The sequence below is a fragment of the Biomphalaria glabrata genome, chromosome 14 (assembly GCF_947242115.1).
Source record: "Biomphalaria glabrata chromosome 14, xgBioGlab47.1, whole genome shotgun sequence".
Classification (NCBI taxonomy): Eukaryota; Metazoa; Mollusca; class Gastropoda; family Planorbidae; genus Biomphalaria; species Biomphalaria glabrata.
Genome location: NC_074724.1, coordinates 14,023,065 through 14,043,088, shown reverse-complemented (window position 1 = coordinate 14,043,088; position 20,024 = coordinate 14,023,065). Strand labels below are relative to the sequence as shown.

At 35.0% G+C, this 20,024-nt stretch overlaps 1 protein-coding gene across 2 annotated transcripts in view; it reads left to right on the top strand.

Annotated features, from left to right (window-relative positions):
- Positions 1-20,024, top strand: part of LOC106058211 (neurogenic locus Notch protein-like) — a 29,837-nt gene that overhangs the window by 7,572 nt on the left and 2,241 nt on the right. For both annotated transcript variants that reach the window (XM_056011520.1, XM_056011519.1), the window contains exons 6-14: positions 591-752; positions 2,063-2,224; positions 3,802-3,900; positions 5,769-5,861; positions 10,152-10,262; positions 12,763-12,909; positions 14,123-14,323; positions 16,017-16,202; positions 18,001-18,201. In XM_056011520.1, the coding sequence (XP_055867495.1) occupies positions 591-752; positions 2,063-2,224; positions 3,802-3,900; positions 5,769-5,861; positions 10,152-10,262; positions 12,763-12,909; positions 14,123-14,323; positions 16,017-16,202; positions 18,001-18,201 (1,362 nt within the window). The remainder of the gene's footprint in view (positions 1-590; positions 753-2,062; positions 2,225-3,801; positions 3,901-5,768; positions 5,862-10,151; positions 10,263-12,762; positions 12,910-14,122; positions 14,324-16,016; positions 16,203-18,000; positions 18,202-20,024) is intronic.

The window sequence follows — 20,024 nt, the reverse complement described above, 5'->3', positions numbered from 1 at the left end:
CTTTAATTAATAACTTGAAAACACTATACACAAAATAGTTACAATGCTTAAATGTACTTGAATAACTGATCTATTCAATAATATATCTGAGTCTTGATACGAATAAAATATATATTCTTAACTACATACAAGTTAGATCCTATCTCTATGAATATTTACAACCGACTGAGGCTAATTTGCATGTTCGCCGGGTTCCAGCTAGTAATCACGTGATCAACAACTTGCTCCTCCCACTGTTTCGAGCTACGTTGGCGAACAATTCAAAACCGTTACCATATATGGTCATAGTTTCCGTGACACTATCTATCTGTCTGTCTGTCTATCTATCTATCTATCTATATCTATCTGTCTGTCTGTCTGTATTACCTTCTATCTATCTATCTATCTATCTATCTAAATATCAAAACATTATAAAATCCTTCTGTTTTGAGCTCTAGTTCAAGTATTAAATTAAATTAATTGTGAGTTATGCCTACCTTGTATTCAATACATTTTAAAGCAGCTTATCTTATATTTTTAAGTATTATACAAGAAATGATTTAAAAAAATATTAACAGGTTTAATCTTTCATTCTTTCTATAATACAATAGCACTCTGTGAATCTGGGTTATATACAACCGACAACATTACCTGCTTTAATTGTGCAAAAGGTACTTACAAAACTGGTCCTGGAAATCACCAATGTTTACGTTGCCCAGCACACAAAACAACATTACTTGTTGGAAGCACAGACAGTAGAAATTGTTCGATAAGTAAGTTGTTCTTTTTATATAGAAGAACGTTTACAGTTATATTAAAAATATAAACTGGAAAAAAATGTCGGCTTTCAATTGACTCGAGTATGACTTTAGAGGCAGATTTGTATTGCGTTTTCTATCCTTCGTTTAATGCAGTGGAGTATCATCCTTAACGCGATGGGGTTCCATGAACCAGGGCCAACGACTATTAGGGCCCATAGCCTGTGGTGTAGCAAAATTGTGTAAAGGAGTCCATTGCCCTTGTGCCTATGATTTATGACCTATTAAGGGCCCATATAATCACACGGAGTGGCACCTCCAGAATGATTTATTACATTTTTGTTAGTTGCATGCATTTTAGAATGTCAATGTGGAAGTTACAATTGATCAAAAAGAAATTATATGGCATTATCCGCTTGGATTCATTTGTTTGTTTTGTTTTCTTTGAGCGAGAAACTGTCACTAGTTAACAAATAGATACAATGACAAAATGAAATTTTAGTAAATGAATGTTACATCTATTTAATGATTTATGATGGACATAAAACTAGATAATAGCTTTGATGGATGTTTTATAGTCTTACACACATAAATGTTTTTTTAAAAACTGGTTTACGGTTTTCTTGCCGTTCCGCTAGCCGAGACACCGTTTTATATAAAGATTAATACAAAGTTATATCAACTCACTCAGTCTCTCTGTCTATCTGTCAGTTTTCCATTCTCGGATCAAGTTAAGACTTTGCATAGTTATTCATTAAACCTGACAAGACATAATTCGAAAAAAAAAATAATAATTTTTTTTTTTTTGTGATGAATTAATTTCTTTGTTTTTGAAATAAAGGGAATAATTGATACTTGATTATATATATATATATATATATATATATATATATATATATATATATATATATATGGAATTAGTCCTTTTATTATGTTTTGACACGTTTTTCTCCCACTTCCCATTCTCGGATCAATTTGAAAATTTTCATAATTATTCATAGTTGTTAACGTTACAGGAATAAATATACGAAATTAAGCAATGTGTTAATTATTTAGTACTAACTAATTTATTTTGTTTAAATATCAAATAGTTAAACCCTGTAGTTTAAAGGTAAATGGCAGTAATGAGAGGTTCTTTCCCCTAGATAAGCTTTGTTTTTAAAAGGTATTCTTTTTTTCCTATTTCTTGTTGAATAACAATGCTCTTCTCTTAGTACTTTTAAAAGCTTTATACTTGCAAACATTGTAGGACACATTCTCATTACTAAGGATTTATAATTGCATAATATAAGGTATAGAAAAACACTCTTTTCCATATCAAACAGTACATTGTGAAAAAGGATTTTTTTCAAAGGATAAAAAGTTCTGCTCTATTTGCCCAAATGCAACCTATAAAAATTTTACTGGAAATCAGCCATGTTTAATGTGTCCTGTGAATAAAACAACAACAAATGTTGGAAGTATAGACATCAGGAATTGCTCGCTCGGTAAGTTTGATGTATTTCTTTACATGTTGTAAGACATTTTTTTAAAAAATGTATTCACTTGAACTGTTAATAATAAAGAGTTGTCTACTATTACAAAGACGAAGGGTTGAGGGCAGTATTTCTTCACATGGCCGCTCTAATACTATTGCGACAGGCAAACTAGTTGCTTTTTGTGTCGGCCTCAGAAGTATGAGATCTGGTTTTAAAAAGTAACTTTTTTTTCCACTTTGATTTAGTGACATATGCAGACGACACTTTTGACCCGTGGTGGTCTTTAAATTTAAGTTTTCCTGACGTCGTTGGCTTTTTCTTTGGGGTTCAAGGTCAGGGCAAGCTTTTTTAAAATTTGGACGCAGGCTTACTTTGACGATATTTATGTTTGAAGACTTGATGTGATGATATCTTGATGGTACAATGAGATTGTGTTGATCAGACAATGCGTTTCTTGTAATGTAATTTAGTATAGATTTCTATATGTAAAAAAAATAAACTTTTAAACTCAAACAATATCGTGATGCCGGAGATTCAAATGTTAGTTATATTATTCAAACAAAGAAGATTCTTTAATAATGAAAACAAAGGTTTAATTCTGGAACTAGGGATCACTTTACTAAAATACACTCTGTACAATACAATTTTATTTAAACAAATTTACTGTCGTCATAAAGCTTCCAACTTAATTTTGCCTGTTTCCTGGCAGTGATGGCGGCTGTTTAGACCAATGCCAATTAAAATCGTATTGGCATTGCAATTATTTTGAATAGCCTAAGCTTGGTACTAGTGCTTTTTTACTTGGATCCGCACGGCATTGGGTCATGAAGAAAGTGTAATCTTATTTCGTTGCTTTCTTTTTATAGTCTCACTAACCGAATATGACCCGCGGCCTGCGGGCCTTAGTTATGGTATTAGTGATCTACTGGATTGAATTGATATCTTTGTTAAACATTTTTTTTTTATTTCGCGACGAAACTAAAAGTAGAGTATGAAAATGAGTTAACCCATTCACCCTACAACTTAAAATAAAAATACTGTGAAAACGGTTCAACCCGATTTGTTAATAGGTTTCGTTCTTTAATAAAGATAAAATTAATTACTTTTTGTCTATTTTTATGGCCATTCGGTTGTTCGTTCTTTAATAGAGATAAAATTAATTACTTTTTGTCTATTTTTAGGGCCTTTCAGTTGTTCGTTCATTAATAGAGATAACATTAGTTACTTTTGTTTATTTTTATGGCCTTTCGGTTATTGGAGGGACATCAAAGATATAATTCGGCCTAAGGGAACATTTATGCCTAGTTTTATCAAGATTTGTCAAAGTTTTGATTTTATTCGGGACATACATACATACATACGCCTTACTTTCTGCTACATATAGATGACTTTTCTCGATTTTTAATCTTAACTCTTTATTACAACTTACTTACATTTAATGACCAGCTGAGTTATTCACACGAATATCTGTTCAACTTCTTCCGAACTTTTGGTCATATATTCAGACAATATACCTGACCTATATTACTGACATTTCTCTACTAGACAACTTGTAATTTAGAGCGTTGCTGCATGTCTTTTACCAGATTGCCCGTCATTCTGCGTCAAAAATAACCCGTGTAGAAATACAGTCAGCAGTAAATGTGTGTGCCAGAATGGATATTATGGATCAGAGTGTTCAAAGCGTGAGTAATGTTATCTTTTAAGAGATTAATGTAAGTCTCGGGCAAAAAAAGGGATGTATGTAATGTTGTGTTTCGCAGGTCTTACAACTTCTCAGGTGACTAATTAAGACAATCCTCGATATACTTTATAGGTTGGGTATCTGCAATCACTAGACGGTGTAGCACTTTTATTTTTTTTTTATTTCTCTTGTTTACGCCCTAGGCAAACCTTTTGAAAGTGTCGTGTAGTGTTGTACCAACCGGCGCCTTCGTCATAGAAAGCCTTAGCTCTGACCAGATCGCGGCCTACGTCATCACTCGTCAGAGGCCAAGGTGATGCGTCACTGATGATGCGTGTATGCGAAACCACTCTGTTTCTGTGTAGAGTACATATATACAGAAAGATTTCTTTTGAAACAAATAGAATCTTCATCTAAATATGATTTAGACTTTTCAAAACATTCATCATGGATTAAAACTCTAGATCTACAATGGTGAACAAATGTCTCGTTTTGTAAAGGATCTAGATCTAGCAGATGCTTTCCGATTACCAAAAGATGATGAATGATGTCTTAGAAAGAAAAAATGGGGTCACGGAGGTCACGTACCAACGCACTTGGAACTTTAAGGCCAGCAAAAGAGAACAAGAGCTCTGTCTGGCGAGAAAGGGGGGGGGGTGTCGAACTCGGGTTAAACGTGTGTTTAGTTTGACGTTCCTTTCCAGTGTCAGGGACACTCCGGACTCGGGGACTAGAGTCACCAGGGCCCCTGCCATATTCCTTTATTTTACCGGGCTGACCATGCAGGACACGACATTTTATGCACTGGACCCCTAAAGGGACGACGCCTGGGCGTTAAAAAAGGTTGTCTGAGCTCTTTTCCACCCCTGCACAGAGCGATTGGGGGGGGGGGGGGATGCTCTCCAACGGGAGTTTTGTTTTGCTACCCTTTGGCCTAATCGTCCCCTCTCACGATCGTTTCCCACCGGGCGCCTGTGAGGCAGGGCAGCTTGCCCCGGGACTACTGCAAACCAGAACCAGGTAGAGCTTTATGTTTTGTTTTGCATCCATCAGCAGGCCTTAGATTTGGTCGACCTGCGGCTCCTCTGTCTTCTATTAGATCACCCTACAGAATGTCTTGAGGGAGTCGACCTTGTGACATTCTGTGAACATACTTTATACTTGCGCCTAGAACAACAAAGCCATTTTCACGATTCAAATCGCCACATTAAAATTAACCAAAGACAAGATTTATTCGCGCTTTTAACCCAAAATGCTTTTAAAACTGTAATTTGAACTTCTAAAGTACACAATTGTACTTCATTCCGCTTTTTGAAAAATTCGAAACAGTCTTTCGTACCAGTTTTTTTTATGTATGTTTGTTGCTATACAGATCTAGATCTATACCTAAATTAAAATTAACCTCTAGATCTAGTTTTTAAATAATATCTTTGCTAGGACAAATTAATACAAATGCTTCTTCTTCCATAGAGCTATTGGAACATGGAATGAGTTGCCTGAGTCAGCCAGTGACTTGGGAGAACTTAAGTCATTAATTAACATGCTTGACTAGATTGACCTTATTTCATACGTGGGCCGTAAAAATAAAGAAGACAAATTGAAACTTAAAAGAAGACCACATGTGTATATAATTTTATGGTCATATATAAATATACGTATTATAATTAGCGTATTAGGAAATTCAATACATCGTGAAATCCTACAAATTATTTCATAAAATTTGTGTCATTACTTACATTGGACATTTCATAATAAGAACTATATTGCCTTGATGAGGTTTTATTTAATATGTACTATTATTGGAAGTAGTCTCATTGTAGAGAACAGTCTATTCTCATAAATCGCATTGATTAAAATCTTTCTACTTAGGTTGTAGTCCAGGATGTTTAAACGATGCTTGCAACATAATGAACGGTTTATGTCTTTGTAAGGAAGGATATTACGGTGCCAAGTGCTTGAAAAGTAAGTTTGTATTGAAAAGGTCATTTAATGTTGATTTACATTTTAGCTTTGTATCTTCAAAGGTTGAATTTGAGCAAAGATCTGAACATGATCCAGGCCATTGCGATAGAACTAATGTAAACTCCCTTACCAAGCAAGACATTATTATTTAAGTGAATGATTTTGATGAAATATGAAAACAAAAATCCTAAATGTAAATTTGCATATCAGAAAGAAACTATTGTTTTACTCGAAGAATCTCGACAACATATAATATGCGATATGAAAAGAGATTTTGTTGACTGTGTGTTTGAAATAATAATATGAATGAATTAAGTTCTTGTCAGAGGCGTTCTCAATCTGTACGTTCCATTTAATGATAAAAAGAACACACAAACAAAAACTCTCTCTTTCTGGCTCTTTTTAAATACTCAAATATATGGCACAACTAACTCAAAACTTTGATAGCTTTAGTTCGTTGCGTGATCATGTATTGAACCCAATAAGTTAAAAGACAAAACCTTTACATTTGGAAACACAAAACGACTATAAAACCGTTTTATTAAAAACCGTTCTACCTGACACTAACTCATCCTGAACTAACGTACCAGACTGTCTTAACTTACTGACCAGATAGTCTTAACTTACTGACCAGACCGTCTTAACTTACGGACCAGACAGTCTTAACTTACTGACCAGACCGTCTTAACTTCCTGACCAGATAGTCTTAACTTACTGACCAGACAGTCTTAACTTACTGACCAGACAGTCTTAACTTACTGACCAGACAGTCTTAACTTACTGACCAGACCGTCTTAACTTACTGACCAGACTGTCTTAACTTACTGACCAGACAGTCTTAACTTACTGACCAGACAGTCTTAACTTACTGACCAGACCGTCTCAGTATACTGACCAGACCGTCTTAACTCGCTTTAAAAAGACTTTCTAAACTCACGCTATTGACTCGCTGTAACAAACTGTCTTAACTAGACATGCTCCGGATAGTAGCTTCGTGTCTGCCTCAGTAAAATACTTGGTCATTTTTCACTATCTTTCCATATTCTGCTCCGGCCGAATATCACTACAGGATACTTGGCCGGATAGTAAAGTACATTGTATTATCTACATTTCTATTAATATGTATAAAGTAAACGTGGTTTTATTAATGTCTGTTATGGAATGTATTAACGTTTAAAACTGTCTTGACTCACTATACAAGACTGTCCTAAGTTAGTGTACCAGACTGTCATGACTAACTTTGCAAGACTGTCTTGACTCACTGTACCAGACTGTGATGACTCACTATACAAGACTGTCCTAAGTTAGTGTACCAGACTGTCATGACTCATTATACAAGACTGTCCTAAGTTAGTGTACCAGACTGTCATGACTCACTATACAAGACTGTCCTAAGTTAGTGTACCAGACAGTCTTGACTAACTTTGCTAGACTGTCTTGACTCACTGTACAAGCCTGTCATAACTAACTACGCCAGATTGTCTTTCTCTTAAGTCTCCGCAAACCTATTCAGAAATGACAGAAACTCTACACACTTTCAAGACTTTTTTCTAGTCTTCCATATTAATATGAATATTAATATTAAACCCATTTTTACTGAACCGCGTCGCATGGGTCAGTTGTTCACTTGTTGACACACTCATAAACCTTTACACACACACACACACACACAAATATATATATATATATATATATATATATATATATATATATATATATATATATATATATATATATATATATATATATATATATATATTATAAAGTAGAATGTGTGGAGTATGTATGTATGTATGTTACTTATAGACATCAAAACCGCTTGACCAATCTTGATAAAACTAGGCAGGAATGTTCCTTTGGGTACCAACTTAGACCTTAGTGAATGTATTGTAGCCCTAAAACAAATGTAAGACCCTCAAAAAAAATAAAGTTGTCCGACTCTATTACAGCTATAGTATTTTATGGATCTAGGCCATGTCTACAATGTTGACATGAGAAAAGATAGAAAGGATTTAGACCTAGATCTAATTTTAAGAAATACACTTTGCGCAGATAGTTTTTTACTTTGACACATGAAAAGACAAAAGAAGATCCATTGATTTCATTATATAATAAAATTAACCTTCAATTTTGTGTTTCAAAAGCATTTTTTACATTAATTAGTTCCTTATATCTGTGATTACAGATTTCCTGACGAACATTCTTTCATTAGACAATTCCGTAATGAATCGCGTACTAAATATTAATTCGTTTAATTGTTTACTTTATAATCCCATCCCTAGATCTAAAACTCTAATTCAACTCTAAGATGATAAAACTTCTCTTCGCACAGATAGTTTTATACTTTAACACATAAACATATTAATTAAAGTCCATTCATTTCATATTTTGATCAAATAAACATTCAAATTTGGTTTTCTAAAGCTACATTCGCCCACGAAAGCTGCGAAGCCGAGTTGAGATAGGCCTAGATCTATATTCATTCATGAATCGCGTACTAAATATAATTTCGTTTAATTGTTCACTTTATAATCCCATCCCTAGATCTAAAACTCTAATCCAACTATTTTAACGTACAAATACATTAATTAAAGTCCATTCATTTCATATTTTGATCAAATAAACATTCAAATTTGGTTTTCTAAAGCTACATTCGTTTACGAAAGCTGCGAAGCCGAGTTGAGATAGGCCTAGATCTATATTCATTCATGAATTGCGTACTAAAAATTATTTCGTTTAATTGTTCACTTTATAATCCCATTTATTTAACAAAGCTATCGCTCTTTTCGTTTTTAATAGATAAGAATGTATCGACTTCGGGTAAACCCATTTTCGCAAAACTAATTTTATTTTCGTAGCGAAAGAGAAATAACGTGAAAGGATCATTAGCTACGTTTAACATACATCTAAATCCAATCCACTAGATTATTCAAAAGCAAATGTTTTAATTTAAAAAAAAATGGATTTAAGCCTATTAGCTATTTTGATTTGATAGCTATCACACTATTTTTACATTGACACATTCGCTTTACTTATTACATTATTATTTCGTTTAATTGTTTAAAAAACACTCTCAGTGACTATATCGACAGTAATGCGCAAATAAAGACCCGCGGGTCGCGGGTAACATATGTCTAGTATATATATATATATTTAATGTTGTGGCGTCGGTTATTGTAAGTGCAATTAGTTGACATAGATAAGACAAGACGATGCTAGGCCAGTGGTCAACATTGTCGAGGGTGTAAGGCACCTTATCGAAGCAGCCTTCCTTCAAGATCGACAAAAAGAAGTCGTCTTAACCATCCTTTCTACTGGTTATATTTCAGGCACAGCGCAGCAGCTGAATTATAAGTAGCATCTATACAATGTCCAGACCGGCCACCAGCACCAGCAGACATACTAATCTAAATGATTTATTTGCCTATTATGACTAATTTTATTCCGAAAGGTCCTCGTTGCCAGAAGTGGTAATGAAAATAAGAACTCCGCGATATAAAAAATGCCTAATTTAATTCCGAGAGGTCGTTGCCGGAAGTAGTAATGAATAATGCTTCCTTAATGCATCTTTAAAAGCTTCTGACAACCAGTCAGACTCCTGGCCATGTGGCTCAGATAATGAGTGCTGGCGGAGCAGTTTTTATGAATAGAAGATGAGGTCAAGGCGAGAAACTTGCGCCGTAACCAGCAAGCTTCGGTTCGTTAGCTATTACTGGCTACCCACATAAGAGAAGGAAAACTGAATTCAAACAACAGCTGCCTTGCAGCTTTATCCAATCATGGGAAAGGGCTTCGGGAGTTAACTCTTAGGAAAATTCAGGAGGGGGGCTAGCCTTACGCAGTTTGTAGCACTCAGAACTTAGTCCTACACCCTGGCACAGCCTTCGACTTGCCTCCGCTTTGGATACATTGGCTGCGTAGAGATTGGGAAACTATATGTGTGGGTGACATCGATCAGACCACAACTAATTTCCACACTTTCATGTCATTTCCAAGAGATGATCCATAATCACTGCGAAGCTGAAGGAGGCCATATTGCCTAATTTTGATTGCTGGAATCCATAATTGGAGAGTTTAAAAAAAACATTATAACACACGTATAACCCAGGTCTCTGAGTTTTACAAAACTTTTGGTTAAAGCCGATAATTCATAACATATATCAATTTATAAAAAAAAATATGATTAAAAAATGATTTCTATATTTACCAGCTTCATAATGCACGGTCTAAAAGGATTTGAACCAGTCTCCTTGTTGATACGCACATATTTATTTTTATTCCAATGTACAGCTGGCAACTTGAACCAGGATAACAAATGGGACAGCCATTATGTGGAAGAAAACTGCTCGGAACAAGTATGTCTCTGTTCCCAGGGCTGGTTTGGTCAATCCTGTCAATATAGTGAGTTCTTGATTCTTTAGTTCTTTGTTTATTTTTATCTCATATATGTATACATATTTGTGGGTGTGAAGGCTATAGCTAAATTATTGACACAACTTGAAGTCTTAAGGAAATGTTATTTATTGGATTTTTTTCAAATATCAATTATTGAAGGTTCGCCGACAAAATAGTGCCGAAATAATAGCGCATATAAAATACCACGGCCGAAATAGCGCCGATAAAATAGCGCGGAAAAATATTTAAAAATATATATTTGAAAGAAATACACTAGCTATTGTAAAAACATGAATAGAGCCAACATTTTTCTATTTAATATTATTATTAATTTTTTGTCATAGAAATCTTAAAATATAAATATGCAAACATTATGCAAGAATTATAATAATCTAAAATTAATCAATTCAAAATCTATCATTCATTTAAATTCCAGAATAGGCACTTTAAAAAAAAACTCGCAAAGATACTTTCATATTTGTCAGATTTACACACCGTTTAACAATTTACAGCTGCTGATTTTTGTCATGGAAAAGAATGTACCATAACGTGAGGAGGGTGGGGGTTTTATTTAGTTCTCATAAAGAGCGTGCTAGGGAAATAAGGGACGTTGCTTTAGGCCTACACTCTAATTTGACATTCCTGAACTTTAATATCAATTGATGGTGTTAGACAAAGACAGACAGGAAAAAACAAATTTGATGATTGAAATAGTCAGTCTATAACTGAAACAATTAGTCAGTCTATAACTGAAACAATTAGTCAGTCTATAGCTGAAACAATTAGTCAGTCTATAACTGAAACAATTAGTCAGTCTATAACTGAAACAATTAGTCAGTCTATAACTGAAACAATTAGTCAGTCTATAACTGAAACAATTAGTCAGTCTATAACTGAAACAATTAGTCAGTCTATAACTGAAACAATTAGTCAGTCTATAACTGAAACAATTAGTCAGTCTATAACTGAAACCATTAGTTAGTCTATAATGAAACAAACATTTGGCGAGATAAGAAATGTAATGGCCATATAAACTAATCCTGACAAACCTAAGTTTGCCAATGTTGCTGCAAGAGACGCCACTGGTTTGATCAAAGAGTGATGCCGCTGATGAACAAGATTTCTGATTATACTATAACACACATGTACATCATCATATACCTAATCCTAACCCCAACACACATGTACATCATCATAGACCTAACCCTAACCCCAACACACATGTACATTATCATAGACCTAACCCTAAAACGTGGTCACCACATTTGAAAAACATATTTTTAGCAAGTTATGCACTTAAATAGTGGTGAAAAAAAAGAATGAGATAAAATGTTTAAGTAATCTATTTCTCTGCAAATATGACATACGTTTAGATCTATTCTTATTGAAGAAGATAGAGACCTCAATAAAAATGCTGCCCACTTATTAAATCCAGTTTTTTATAATACATATCATTATATGCTTAATTTTTTCTTGCGTTATTTCGTTAGGAAATTTCGCGCTACTTTGTCGGCACTATTTTGTCCACGCTATTTTGTCGGCACTATTTTGTCCGCGCTTTTTTATTATCGTCAACATTATTAAAAATTAAATTCTTTTATTTTATCACCAGCAGTTAAATATGCAGAATTAGTAAACCAAAGATGAAATTGACTTTAAAAAAAACCAACACAATTTAAGTTAAATTTCACTATCAACTCCATATTTCCCTCTCACGCAAGTGGATGGCTACCTCGTCTTGTTGTATGCACTCTGGGATGGTCCGCTAACTCGATGGGCCCGGAATTAAAACCCTGCTCTCCACTATCCCCCGCCAATTTGGGCTAAGATATGATAATCCCCCAAAGAAGCACCCCCAAATCACATAAAACTGATCTAGTAAAAAGGAACCCGAAACATTGATTGAAGAATAAAAAATCTATCTAATGTGTGCCTAGCCTGTATTTTTTTTCTCTGTGTGAAAGAAGCTATACTAAATATCTTTGCTGTTGGATTAAAAGTGAAGTATCGTGTCAGCAACCCAGTTCTGTAATTTGTATTGGGCGTTACTATAACCACAATTTTTTTTCTCAAATTGTTTAAAAAATATCTTGTTATATAATGCTTTTAGTAGATATTGTAATTACAATAATAAAACCGTTAAACAGCTTATTACTTAATTATTACGATTATATGTCCTACGCTTTTCATTAGGATATATTTCGGCTACCAAAAATTATATATTTCAATCAAGCTATTTCCAACACTTAAGGCTACTCATCAAAATTGAAAAGAGACAATGTTACAAACTTGTGCATATAAAATCTACCTAAAGCTATCTATTTTATTATCGAATATTTATCAAAAGTTTTTCAGCTTAATTAATATAGGTTGTCTGCTAAAAGTTTTTCATGTTAATACAGGTTGTCTGTAAAAAGTTTTTCATCTAAATACAGTTTGTCTGCCAAACGTCTTTGTTATCTATAATATCGAAGAATCATTGACATAACTACGTCTTTCCTGACAGGAGATCTGGGTGTGGATGCCATTATGGACGATGGAGCTCTGAATGACAACAATGACAGCACCTGTGTGAAACAAAACAATATTACAATAGATTGGCAGCTAGAGATACAAGTTGTCACGTGGGTTAGACTGGTCTTCACCAGCAATGGTTAGCAATTGGCTTATTACTCAAAAAAAAAAATAATAAAAAAAAAAAGTTTCTTCGAAGAATTCCAAATTAAAGTTGCTCTTTAAGACCTAGCGATCTATAGGGCAGTATATTTTAATGTCATATAATTCTTTGACCAACGGTTAACGAGCTGGTAGTCATGTGGCCAGCACAACGGCCAACAGTCTATACGGTTTCACATGTGGCCAGCACAACGGCCAACAGCCTATACGTTTGCACATGTGGCCAGCACAACGGCCGACAGCCTATACGTTTGCACATGTGGCCAGCACAACGGCCAACAGCCTATACGTTTGCACATGTGGCCAGCACAACGGCCAACAGCCTATACGTTTGCACATGTGGCCAGCACAACGGCCAACAGCCTATACGTTTGCACATGTGGCCAGCACAACGGCCGACAGCTATACGTTTGCACATGTGGCTAGCACAACGGCCAACAGCCTATACGTTTGCCCATCGTCTTCTAAGTCTAGATCTAAATGCTTATCATTGGAATACTAAAAGGTGTACTAGATCTGTACACTCGCTGTAACCAAGATTCTCTATCTGGTAGAAAGGGGGAATGAGGAGGGGGGGGGGATGTTTTTAAATCTATTATTCAATAATTTTTTAGAGAAAAACGATCGCTAAATAAGTTGCATAAAGAAGTTATGTCTTTTTTCAGAGGCCCCGGAAAGGGGAAAAGACTATTAGTTTTGTGTGAAATGTCTACCCGTCTGTCCACCCGTCTGTCCCGTTTAGATCTTGTAAACTAAAAAATTAGTCCATTCGAAGTTCTGATGTAACTACTGAGTTATAGAACACTTAACGTTTTTTTTAGGAATTAGAGATTGACCATTTACAAAGCAATTAGATAATTAGATATTCATTAAAAGACATCAGTTAGGCCAGGTTCACATTTATTTTTCCCCTATCGTATGGTCTGCTGGACCGCTGGGGCACCACAAAAGATCTGCCAACATTCTTTCTCTATTCTTCTCAGTTATTAGTTTTGATCGAATTTAATTCTGATGTTCTTTCTGAAAATATTGATACCTGCCTTTTTACCTGCCTGGGTGGACCACTTCGGGGGTCGATTTTGAGTTTGTGTTTCCTAACAAACTGTCTTTGTAACCTTGTTTTTAAATAGTTTTAATAATTTTCTTGCTTATATTTTGCTTATTTATATTTGTTGTTTTTTCCTATATAGATGACATAGATGACGTAGAAGCACTTTATTTTGAAGATCAAAGTTCCGAGCCTTATGAAAGCTGTGACCATCATAGATTACAGTTTCACAAAACAAGAAACACTGCGATCGATTTCCATTGTGAAAGCTCTTTATTTATTCGCTCATTGAAAGTGTCTTGGCAAAGTGACAGCCCTCTCTGTTCTGTCTATGTCAGTGGAGGTAAACTTAGGCTAAGATATAGATATACCGTTAAAATCATGTATATATGTAGCAAAATAAGTTTGTATGCGGTATTTGTTACGTTACTACTTACGCTTAATAGAGTTTTTATATTTTTAATATATACTACAACCTATTTAGACAAATCGAACCAATGAGTTATTTCGCTGTTTGAAAGATATTTTAAAAAGATATTACTTTAAAATTATACATAATATAATATTAAATATATCAACGCCCTAAAGCAGGGGTTCTCAACCTGTGGGTCGCGACCCCCTTGGGGGTCGATTGACCATTTGTAAGGGGTCGCTTAAGACCATCGAAAATATGGATTGTTATTGTCTATTCTTCTACTGCTGTATGCGTGTGTCGGGGGGGGGGATGTCGCAACAGAGTGGGGGATTGTAAAAAATGGGTCGCCGAGCTTCAAAGGTTGAGAACCGCTGCCCTAAAGTAAGAATATACCCTTTTGCATTTGAGCAGTCTTTATTTCATTTTGCTAATTGGACAGTATTGGCTGTGGATTTTTGTTATATTAACATGTTACATTATTTTTGAGCCATGAGTTGCCAAGTTCTTTGAGTTGATTGTGTGGTGTGGTTCACTGGAAAGAGAACTTTAATCTTGCAAAGATCTGATGTTACGGATATTTGTTTTTTCGGAAACCAAAGGTTTAATTTTTCAAACATATCATTCAATTGGCATCTATAAAAGATTATTATGTTCTATATCGTTTTGTTAGAAACTAAAAGTGTTTAGTCATTTCTTTCCATTCGATTTGTAGTTCTACACTTTCTTCTTTTACTTCGTATGGGCATGAAATAATTGTACATTCCTGTGTGACTTTCGATACTGATACTAGAGTATAGCAGAGTTATAGTTCTAAAAATTGATATTTTACCATGTAGCGACTCATAGTGATGTTGTGACAATGGTCGAAAGGTCGATCTTTGCAGATCTCTAGAGGTGCAACGATTATAGTCTCTCTCCTTTTCTACTTGTTCGTCGCAATTAATAGATGACTCCTTCAATTGTAGTGTATTTGTACAATACTTCTTCTATAGTTATTACAAAGTTTACATCAACTCTGTCTGTCTGGTCAAAAGTTTGTACACGTGATTTCAGCTAGCTGAAATTTTGCACATTTATTTGTTTTACCTGACAACACAAGAATCAATAAAAACAAAAAGCACCGATTCGTAAATTAACTATTGGTAATTAATTATTTTCGTTTGGTATTTCAAACGAGGGAAATAATTTCTACTAGGCTGAAGTGGTGGTATAAGCTAAATAAGTCCCCTTTTTACATCACCGTCTGAGTCTTAGTGAACTCAACATGAAACATAGGACGAGACTCATAGGTAACTGAGAAGGCTTTAGGAATGAGTTCGAATTGAGCTTGTTCCCCCATTTTTTTAATTTTTACTAATACTTTTTTATTTTTAGTTTAGATATAGTACAAATTTAATTTAATGACTGATCCAAACGAATTCATACAAATACGTTCAACGTAAGCTTTGTTTATTTAAAAAAATTGTTTTCTTGTTTTTCCCTTGAAGTCTTTTAAATGCTAGATTGTTTATATAATAAATAGCTTCATCGTTGTTCTCATTAAAAAAAATATTCTATCAACCTTTAATTTTTCGCTTAAAAATAATGTAAATTTCTAAAACTATAACAAAACATTGAACAGCACGCAATGTAGCTCCTGGGTCGAGAAAAGTGAAATGGCGTGCTGGAGAAAAAAGACCAATAACTATAGACACACTAACAGACGGTAACTATGGAAACACTGGCTGCCTAGCAATGAACTCTAGCGTAACATTAGAATTTTCTTTCTGGAAAAACGTTTACTCTTCTGAAGTCCGATTTTTTACAGGTAAATTGTTTAGCCTTTTTTAAAATAAATATAGATGCACTTTTATACATTGTTTTTTTTTTGGCTACTGTACATAACGTTAAAAATTAATATTGGCAATTGGATTTGTTTGAAAGACCCACTGTTTGTTTTGGCTAGAAAGTAAGTAAAGTTCCCTTTTCAGACCTTGCGATCTATAGGGCAGATAATGTAAAGGTCATCTGTTACTTTGGCCAATGTGACCAGCAAAACAACCCTTTACATTTCCCAGCTTAAGTTAGGTACCTATTAGAGTTTGATGGAGTTAGGGCGACCTAAAAATCCCGAAATTCCAGTTTTCATCGAGATTTGACCCAGGACCCCAGGTTCAGAAGCCAAGCGCTTAACCACTCGGCCACCGCGCCCCTTGTGTTTCAGCTAAGTGCTAGGTCTGTTTCTTTCTATGCTATAGTTATCAGATATGAGTGTAGAGAAAAAAAAAGTCTTTTGAAGTTGTTGAAAGGAGAACACACAGAAATCAACTTGATAATCTGCCTTGGCAAGTACTGGCATAGTGTATGAAAGAAAGAAATTATAGGATATATATAGAAAATAAAAACTACACAAAACAACAGACCATTTTGCAAAAAGAATTACATGAATTACAGAAATGGGAATCACATTGCAACATGTCCTTCCAAACAGAAAAATGTATTAAGAGTAACAATATTAACTAAAACAAATATATTGCACTTATTTAATTTTGGTAAACTAGTAACAATCATCGATACCTGCCTGAGGAAGATTTATATGATCCGCTGGCCAGACAAGATCTCGGCAACTGTGGCAAAGAACAAAACAGCAGCCCATTGAAGTAGATATCCTTCAGAGACGCTGGAGATGGATAGGTCACACCCTTCAAAAGCCTGCATCCAACAAAAGAAGGCAAGCCCTAACCTGGAACCCCCAAGGAAAAAGGAAGAGGGGACGGCCCAGGAATACATGGCGACGCGATCTGGAAGCAGATGCCAAGCAGATGGGCAAGACGTGGGGACAGTTGGAGAGACTCGCCCAGAACCGAAAATCCTGGAGGAATCTGGTTGGTGACCTATACCGCAGTAGGGAACACAGGCAGAGATGAGATGAAATGAGTAACACAGATTAAAAACGCAAAATAACTAGGTGTTATAATAAATTAAAAAATGTCATGGAATCCCCATATTGATGAAACTATCCAAAAATCAAATCTAACAAATAATAAGAGTCCATTAGAAGAAATTTCTATAAATCAAAGAAAAACATGAAACTAAAATGTTATTTAACCTTGGTTAATAGAATATGTATCCTCTGTTTGGGACCCCTCAAATCAAGAAAACATTAAGAAACTGAAACAGACACAAAATAGAGCAGTAAGATTCATAACAAACAAATATTCACATTTGACTAGAGTAGCACCTTTAGTAAAATCACTAAATTTAGAAAGCCTTCAGGACAGAAGGCTCAAAAGTAAAGTAACATTTATACATAAAACACTGAACCATAATATTCAAAACAAAAGCTAATAAAATACTCAGAACGACACATAGATAAAAGCACATTCCTCGTTCCATATTTCTACAAATACTCCTTCTTCCTTAGTGCTATTAGAGCATGGAATGGGTTCAGGTAAACCAACGACTTGACAGAATTTAAGTAATTGATAAACATACATGACTAGATTGACCTAGGAATATCTTCCTCTTTGAAATAACATCCGTATTTTATAAGATAAGATAAGAAGATGCCATATTTTAATATTAAAATTATAAAACTGTTGAATTGTATTCTAAATTTTTTATAGACTTTACCAGAGATGATGGGAAAGGAAGTTTCTTCATTGAATTATTTGACGAATCATCAAAACTTAGGCTCAGCATGTCTTCTAGTGGAAACGATGTTTTTGTGCAAAGAGCGTTTTTTATGAATATGATTGTAGTGAGTTTTATTAAAATAAAGGTCTTGAGTGGATCATTGAATCTTTGTGAAGTGGAAATCTTTGGAGGTAAATAAATGGATCTGTTGAGATTCTTTCATTGTGTTAAATAGAAAGCTTTGCTTTTTACCAAGCTAAATGATAATATTTTGCAGTGCTAGATAAAAATACATAAAAAGGTTACAGTTAGTTTGAAACACAAACTCAAAATCGGCCCCAGAAATGGTCCAGGTAAAAAGGCCGGTATAATTATTTTAAAAAAGAACATCAGAATTAAATTCGATCAAAGACAATTGACAGAGAAGAATGGAGAAAGAAGGTCGACAGATCTTTTGTGATGCCCCAGTAGTCAAGCAGCCAAAGGATAGGTAAAAAAAAATCCTTTGGTTAAGTGTCTTTTAGAATAATACAGCACTGCAATTCACGATAATATATTGTTGTAACTTTAGGTTAGGCACTCAACGAAAATGCATGAAACTCAACACAGTTTAACAGGAAATAATAGTTGTGTTTATTCACTAGGGTAAACACATAACATGATGATTCATCCTTCAGCTTCCTCAGAGTCTTACTACTAAGTATACCAGTCCTTTGCTACTTAACCTGAATGTGGACCAACGACTCCATGTCCCTTCTACAACCTTCAGGCAGCACAAAAGGTGGCCTCTTAGTTTTCCAAACATTCAGACTCTTCACAACCCCTGATGCACTGTTATGCTCTCTCTCCTAGTGTCTTCCTGTCTAGTGCGCACCTCAAGCACTGGTGCAAGGCAGGGTTACAACAGTATGTAAAAATATTGTTACAAATGACCAGTGACAGGAAGAGGTTAACGTGTGACCCCGACGAGATAACACAGCAGCGGGTGTTCCCTGGAATGTACATGTATAAACAGAGACAGGATGTGACGTGTCTTTACATGTTATTCCAAAAGGTACTAGCAATGTCCAGTGACAGATAGAGGTCACAACTTGTGACCCCGGCAAGATGACACTGCAGCCAATGTTTTCTGGAATCTACATGTATAAAAAAAGACAGGATGTGACGTTTCCTGACATGTTATTCCAGAGGATACTAGGAGTGTTTGTGCAACTTTAGAGAAGCGATTAGGGACTCTATATAAGCCAGAGAGTTAATGTGAAAGTGAGTCGTATGTAGTCGTGAGTGAGCCGTTACAGTCGATACAGACTATGTAAGACGTGTGCGGCTCTGTGGAAGAGAAATGTGTACGACTCGATGCAAGTTAACTAGGGTAGAGTTAACTGGAGTGGACTACTGTCGTTTAATTCTATACAGCGAACTACAGTGGACTTGAGCCTTTACAGTCGATGTAAGACGTGTGCGGCTCTGATTCGGTAGACTTGAGTACGACTTGGTTCAGCTTTGGGAGACCTGGAGCGACACTGGGAAGTGTGTCGTTGGTCTGTTCTGTGGAATACGGCTCGAGGAAAGTTGAGAAGAGATGAATTGCAACGAAGTGAAGAGATGAATTGCAACGAAGCAAAGCTAACTGTAAACTGACAGATATCGTACAGTCTTCTACGCTACATGTTACAGTAACGAATTGTTAGAGTTAATAGTCATTAAAGTTATATGAAACTGAAAGTTTAGTCGTCAAGTTCTTTGCTGTGTTTTTATTTGTGTGCCAACTAATACATCTAGCCAGAAGATTCAGAAATACGTAACAATCTGGTACAAGCGTTTCTCCTCTATTAAAGAGCCTAAACTAATTGTTACCATTACTAGTAAATAATTGTAAAAGTCGTGCATTTTTATGAAAAAAAAAACAACTGCTTGTATAAGTGATTTAAAAAATTAGATTTTTCGCTTTTAGAAAAAAAAAAAGGAGCCGTTGCATCAGAACTTTGAATGGACTAAAATATTATGATGTTAA